General features: G+C 28.0%; 1 protein-coding gene across 1 annotated transcript; it reads right to left on the bottom strand.

The window, feature by feature from the left end:
• Positions 1–527: 527 nt before the first annotated feature.
• LOC119676811 lies at positions 528–4803 on the bottom strand. Its single transcript, XM_038088069.1, has 2 exons — positions 4797–4803; positions 528–1825 (listed from the first exon to the last, which is right to left on the bottom strand). Exons 1-2 carry the CDS (start codon positions 4801–4803, stop codon positions 528–530), a joined length of 1305 nt encoding a protein of 434 aa, XP_037943997.1.
• Positions 4804–8164: the final 3361 nt, after the last annotated feature.

Below are 8164 nucleotides of genomic sequence, written 5' to 3'. Positions count from 1 at the left end.
TTACAATTCTTTAAATAGTATTAAAGGAGTTTTACTCCTGTGAAGATGTGAATTGTGATACAAATATTTTTACACATTCTTAATTATGTGTTATCATGTTTGTTAAGTTAATAATTAAGATATTTGAGTTTTTGTCAAATTGGAGACATAATTTTATCATTAAATATTTAAAAACTCAGTAATTTAATGGAAAATTTGAATGGAATGTATAATGAAAAAATAGAGTACCATATACAAAAACAGTTTGATATACAACAATCAATAAATTATCAGTTCTTACTAAATCAACAATTATCGGAATCTAACAATTTAAAAGATACAACAAAACTGGTAAGAATTCAATTCGGAAAATTTATCTTCCGCAATGTTCACAAAGCGTCATAAAGCTAGAACATCTTCAAATATATTTATTTACTTGTAAAAATTTTATTAATATCACTATGTTATAATTCTATGTATATAACTTACGTACAATAATAAATAAAGTAATTTAAGTAATGTTAATTTGTATAAGTCCTAATTGTTTTTTATCCGTAGCTTAATGTGTATCCCATGTTCTCCATTAAAGTTTCCTTAATAGCTGGCTGTAGTGCTCTTTGCATATAAGTTGTAAGTAAACTCCGTACACCCATTGAAAATAACTTTTCTAATTCACTAGTAAGTGCCTCATCAATTTCATTACCTTCTCCAAAATTTGTGGGATACAGCCCTCTGCCATCATTATTGTTATTAAATAATTGAGCAAATGCTCTAGCATCTGGTTGTACTAACTCCTGCAAGTCATCACCAAAATTCAATATATCAGCACTAAAATTGACTTTGTCGCCCATTGGTACATTAAAGGAGCGGAAAGGTTCACTTGCACCCCGTTTATATCTAAAATGTCTGCGATAAAAATTATCGCCATCTACGGTATAGGGTTCGTGTGAATCATTTTCGTTATTATTCCACAATAATTCCTGATCTCTTAAATTTTTCTGTCCATAGTTAGTACTGCGTATGTCATAAATTGGATTATAGGGATTATGAAACTTGCCCCAACGCTTATTATTATCTATACCCATTATAACTTGTGGCTCCGAAAGCTCAATCTCAGGCGCTGAGGATGTTGTGTGATGTTCGCCTACAACTCCAAAACGCCGTTTAGAGTTTTGTCGCAGCCTTATACCAGTTGGGCCTTGACAACCATGTGCAAAAACGGATATAAAACCGGGTTCAGCAAAATGCGAATCCGTGCGTACAGATGCTGATCCCATTCGTCGTGATTCTTCATTATTAGCTACATTAAAGCCAATGGGTATTGTACGAAATTCGATGCCTGCATGTCGGAGACGTAATATCATTTGACATTTGCCTCCAGTAGGTTGAAGGACTATTTTACCACTTAATGTTAAATCTGGAAAAATGAGACGAGTATCTAACGTTGAGTTTTCTGCACTAAATTTACATTTGTCTATTTCTACCCAATGATTGGCTACTTTTGAAGGCAACTTCACTCGTAAATCTTCCACATCAACTCTGGACACTGACAATTTATGTGGTTGTCGCGGGCTATTAGATATGGCTTCGAAATCGAAAGGATCGTTAATATTACGATTTATATTTTTTGTGAAATATCCACGTGCACTACCGCCAGAATAAAAATCGTCTTCAGAATCGCTTTGTTGTCCATAAAGGGAATAATATAAAGTGTAGGGTGTTTCTTGATATTCGTAATTCATTGAACGCGAGGCTGGTATTTGAATATTACGTCTACGCATATGTTCTAATGCGTTTTCCAATCGATTAGAGCATCGCTGTTGTTTATAGGGCTGAGAGTAGGTAACTATAGATAAATATAAATAAGAATATTTAAATAATATTAAAGGAATATTTCACGATTCAATGTATTTAATTTATTTAATTTAATTTATGTCAACAATACTTATTAATTATAAATTAGTATAATAGTTGTAAGCAGCTTTATTTCCAGAAATTTATGAAATATTTTTAATTCTCAGCTCATATGGAAAATTGAAAATACATATCTTCTTAAGCCCCAATTACAAATTACCAATTATTTTTTCACTTTTTAAAATTATGAAACAAATTAGGCATTTTTCACCTAATAAATAAAAATAATATATACAAATATATGAATAGAATAAGACTAGGCGCCTAACCAAGAAGACGGCGGTGTTTGAGGGACTGAAGTCACTTATTCGAAATGAATTAAACGATTACATGTTTATTCATTACTGGTGTATTATGACATGACTAATTTGTAAATAAAAGTGTAGTCGTTTCAACATTTTAAAAGCTTCTTTTGAAAAAATTTCTGACTACAGCCTGAGTAGGTTATAAGTAATATTCTATAAAATAAAATCTTATTTTTAATTACATATAAAATTTTAATTATTTTAAAAGGCAGAATGTAAAAAATAATGCCTCTACAAAAGAGTGGTATTGAAATTGAACAATTAAAAATAATAATATAATTAATTAATTCAAATTTTCTACAGCTGGTTTATGAGTTCGTTCTAATATAACAAATTAAGTAAATTTGTTAATGAACTTTCACAACAAATTTAATAAAACTTGAAGTTCGAAAATACCAATCAAGTGCGGCTTTGAGTCAGTTGACTACACACTGACCCTGAGCTTCAAATGTGGCAGGGCACGAGTTCAATCCCTTGTACTTGTAATCTCAAAAAAATTATTTACAAATATTTAAATAAAAGAAATAATTCCAAGACCACTGATGATGGGAATTTGGCAATACTCGAAACATGGCAATACTGTATGTTAATCTAAAAATTCAATTAATAAAACATTAAAATTTTTTTGTTGTAATTTAATACTGCTCGAAATACCTCTCTATTTAAAACAATAGTTTATATTAAGAATTTAGTTTCGTTGTCCAAAATCAATCTAATTTTTTATATTTTATATTTAATAACAAATACAATTTTCGTTATGAAACTATTAATATAAAATAAAATTAAATTCACTATTTTTATAAAAGAAGAAAATGAATACAATATTTTTCTATCACTTCCTCCATGAAAGTTGTTGCCTGTAAGAAAACCCTAATATTGATCTCTAACAGTTAGAAATGACAATGTTATTAATTTTTTAATATATTCACTCATTTTATATGATATGATAATCACAAAATTTTTTTTTACATTAAATTTTGTATGAATTTATAATAAAAAAATTGTTTATGTGCCGGTAATTAAATAAATAAAAATTATACAAATTTTTATTGATCGCTTTTAACCATTTTTTTTTAAATATTTTTAAATATTTTAAATTAAGACTATTATTTGTAATAAAAAAATTATATATATATATTTCTGCCTTTGTTCCAAACTTTTTTAATTTATTACTTTGTTTATATTTTTAACAATTTTATTATTATTTAAATATTTCAATATTTCGTATTTCACAAAATAATTTTTAATTTAATGTTTACCTCTAATACAATTAAATATATAAATACTAAAAATTATCACACTGCACTTTGATAAGGACACACACATTTTTTAGTGGAAATATATTTTTTGGCCAAGTTTTCCTTATTAATTTAAGCGCTTTTAATCCATAAACCGTTCTCAGCTTCTTCAACATTGAAAATGGTTTGAAAGCGGTATCACAAAGTAAACCAGCGTTGCGCTTCTATAAGCACAACGAAAAACCTATGTCACTGCCTTCTTTTTCAGTGAAAGTGAAGATTTCCATGACAGGCACTGCCGAAGAGAAGACAACCAAGCTGACATTTATAGCTACAAACCAGTAAGCCTATAAAAATGAAATAAAAGAAAAACCATTGTTTTAAGCTCAAAATAGTTCAAAACAAAACGCGTGTTAAGTCCCAGAGCATTTAATTTATATATGTATGTATATTTCAAAATCTATGTATAAATGTAATAAAAGTAACATATCAGTTCACACGCGTAGTTCGTGTGTACTCGCCTTGAGTTTTATAATATAATTTACTCTTCTGTTTGTACCCTAACCAATAACTTGACCTCTTCTTATTAGGGTTTCGCAGTTTATTTATATATATATTTCTATACAGGGTTACAAAAATTGTAAAAATAAATATAATAAAAACAAAATTTAATAAATTCTATTTCATAAATTTTGTTTATAATTTTATTAAATTTATTAATATTATTTGTTCACGTGTTAGAATCAATTTACTGAGAATAAAAATTAATAACGATTTACTGTGATGGTTTTTCTCAAGCTTTACTAACTGATTTTTGTTACGAATTCATATGAAGTCTTATTATCTGAAGTCTCCACGAAAGAAATAAGAAGTACTGAACAGTGTTTAGTTTTTACTATTGAGATGATATTTATATTAGTATACTTTCGAGTAACTTTGAAGTATTCTGAAATCGGGATTATTCCATTCAAAGTTCTGAAGTTGATACTTTATGAGTACTGATTTTATTTGGTTAATTTAAAAACATACTTACATAGTGATAGTGATAATTCCTGTATTATTATTGGTATTTAATGTTTTTATTGCTAAAATAAAATAGCCGTTTTCAAGACTCTAAGCTGCGACATATATGATTGAAAGGGAGATTTATTTTTCTATCATGGTTTCCTACTTTGCAGTGGCCTGTAAGTAAACCTACCAAAAAACTGATATCTCTACGGAGCATCTCAATGAAAATTTTGCAATTGCCAAAAACATCCATATGACTGAGAACCTACATTAGAGAAAGCTGCGTTGATATTTCGTTTAGAGATGTGTAGCAATCAAAAATCGAATTAGATGTAAATTGGACTGAACTCACCTTTCATACTCACTTTTTACCACTCAACTACTACCAATATCTTTAAACACTTTAATGATGTCAATAAAAATCACTAGATGATATGAGATCCTTATTAAATCGTTCTTAAAGTGGCAGCCTGTATTTTAATTTATTCATTTATTAAAACAATTGCTCATATCACATGCTATAGCATATAACATATCAAATGTGATATGAAGTGAGTTTTTTGATATTATTAACAAGAACAATTGAATTCTAAATTTAGGTGAATTTTTAACTTCTTTCACCAGCGGTTTTCAACTATATTTCATAGTAGGTCTGCACTGATTTAAACAGTTCATACTTTGAAAGTTATTTTTTAAAAGATGTACGGGATTTATGGGATATACGAGATGTTCACTTTATAATGATATTGTGTAGTTTCCACTAAATACAAGTACATATTACATATTTTTAAGTATTGCACAATTATTAGTTAAAGCTAAACTAATTATTGCTATACTTGTTTTTATCTAATTTTTATACATTCTAGCCCTCATATTTATCAATATTAAAATGTTAAGTTTATGAAACTTGAAATTACTTATCGTTTGTTTAGCTTTCTTTGAATCTACATACTTTTACGGATACATGCGTATCTACATAATATGTACAATATGTTATATATGTAAGTGACTGCTAAAACAGAAACATAAACGTTGGTGTTATACGATACCAAAATATGTAGGTGTATCCCGTATCTTCCAAGTATTGTGAAAGCTAAATATGTCTTCAAATATGTACATCATAATTAGTGCAATTTTATTTGTTATTATGCAGATAAACATACGCATATTGTGTCATTGTTTCGTACCTAATTACATGTTGTTAAAAATTTGTAATATTCATACACCATATATCATACATTTTCGAAATAATTTATACTGAAGTGTGAATTTTTTGAAGTTATAGCCACATCTTCACTCCTAAAGTCATGTAGTTAATGTTAATAAAAATTAAAAATACAGTGAATTTATTTAAATATTCTTATATAAGTACTATGAACTCTTTTATAAAATCTCTTTTAACAATAAATACAATAATTTAATAATTTAATAACGTCAAGTGAATCACTTGAAAGAGATTTAAGGCAACAATTGAGATTAAAAATTAATGCAGATATTGTTCACAGTTTTCAACTAAACCTTACTTGTCATTTTTATATTCATATATATATATTATATATATAAAGCTGACAGCTATGTCTGACAGCTATAACAGCTATGGCCGTCTACCAGATATATATTCATATATTTTGCAATTATTTGTCATTTTTGCAATATTTTACAATATTTATAATTATTATGAATATTTTGACAAACTTCACAAAAACCATTGAATTTAAATGCAGCACGCGCCATCTAGTTCCACTTGGATTAGCTAAATAATCGAATGCTTTGAAACGTGAAACTTAAACAATTTTTAAGACAATGCAATTTAAAAAATTTTCATTAAACAATTTTTAAATTATATCATCCTAAATTTTTCTTTTTATAAAAAATTATATTTTAAGGGCTTCATATGCATAATTTTATTACGGATATAATTTTGTAAAAAATTACACAATTTTCAGAGAATGCATTTTTGTTTTTATAAGCATTTTATTACACCTGATATATATATTTGACATTTTAATGCTTATTAGTATTATTAAGAGATATTCTTAAACATTAAGTACCCATACATTTAATGTACTTTTTATAAACTTAATCTATCAGCAAAAGGTCACCGATTGTTCCTACTTGGTGCACTTAATTTCTGGTTTTTCTACTAAATGTTCTATTCATGCATTTTATTTTTTACTTTTTTGTTGTTAATTTTAATGCGTTAATATTTCGTTCCTAATGGAACAAAATATTAGATCAAAACAATACTACTGACATTTTGCACATTTTAGTTCAAGTAGCTGTTTGTATTACCACAGCTCTTTGTGTGCTCTCAGGATTTCTTTACTAATTTCTCGTCCCAATCTGTTGTTAACATCAGATATAGCTCTTGCATCATTAGTCGAAACAATGCTTCTGACTTGAAACATACTTTGCACATTTTAGGTTAAGTAGCTGCTTGCATTACCATACGTCTTCGTATACTCTCAGGATTTCTATACTCGTTTCTCGTCCCAATCGAAACAATGCTACTGACTTGAAACATACTTTGCGCATTTTAGCTTAAGCAGCTGCTTGCATTACCACAGGTCTTCATATATTCTCCGAAAATTTACATACACATTTCTTGCTCCAACCTGTCGTTAACATCGACTTTTGTACCATCATTTGTCGAAACAGTGTAGCAGTGTAATTACTCGAATTGATCTTTAATATAATCTACTTTCATGATTTACTGTGAAATATAACTGGTTTTCTTTCAGAATTGTGATTTTAGTGATGTTAATTATTAGCTATAATTTGTGGCATGTGATTGTATAAGATTCCAGTGGATTGCGGGGTCTATTGCATATCAAATGTTTCGGCATCAAACACAGTAATAAACAGGAGAAGCAAAACCTTATAACACCACTAATAGATGTTATGTTATTTATAAATAAGTTGTTGTACACATATAATACTAGTAGAAATAGATTGGACACATGTGATACAAGAATAATTAAGAATAATTATAATAATTAATTAAAGCACATTTTGGAAAGATAAAATGTATAGAGTAAGTTCAATATAAGATTCAACACATCTATCTATCAACTAAACATTTAAGTACTTATCGTTATTATAATTAATAACATTAATTGTTCATTCTATTCTACTACGTCGGAGATTTACTGGCATTATGAATATGTGACAAGTCTATGGGTTAAACGGTCTATATTTACTGAATAATAACTAATGAGTTCCTATTGCCCTTTATTTTCCATATTTCCTTTTTAACATATATAGTTATGAAAAATAGTGTTTTTTCATCTTTCATAAGATACGCTGCTCTAATTATAAATTATGCAATTCATAAATTTCCGTTGCATCTTTAATTTTATTTTTTTGTTAGCAATCTTAAAATTTCTCCACAATCGTTGCATGCACCAAAATAATTAAGGGTAATTTGCGACTATATCTGCGAAATGAAGATTATCTGTGTATGTGAGAGATACTCATGAATTAGTTTGTGCAAATGTCTTAACTGAGAAACCAAGTACATTGCCCCAGAAAAGAAATTTACCTTCACGGTTTCGCTTTTACTCATCCAAACACTTTGCTGTTCTGGTTATTTCTGGTGGTGCAGCAACTTTCTTGCGTGTACGGTGCGATAAATTAAGTATCTTAGCTTAATAAAAACTAAAGTTGTACTGTAATTTTGTACATAAAATAGTTCACACAAAGAAATTTGTGACAAGTAAT

This window comes from Teleopsis dalmanni, chromosome 2, assembly GCF_002237135.1.
Source record: "Teleopsis dalmanni isolate 2A chromosome 2, ASM223713v2, whole genome shotgun sequence".
NCBI lineage: Eukaryota > Metazoa > Arthropoda > Insecta > Diptera > Diopsidae > Teleopsis > Teleopsis dalmanni.
Note: the sequence above shows the minus strand (reverse complement) of the source record. Positions and strands in the feature narration are given on the sequence as shown.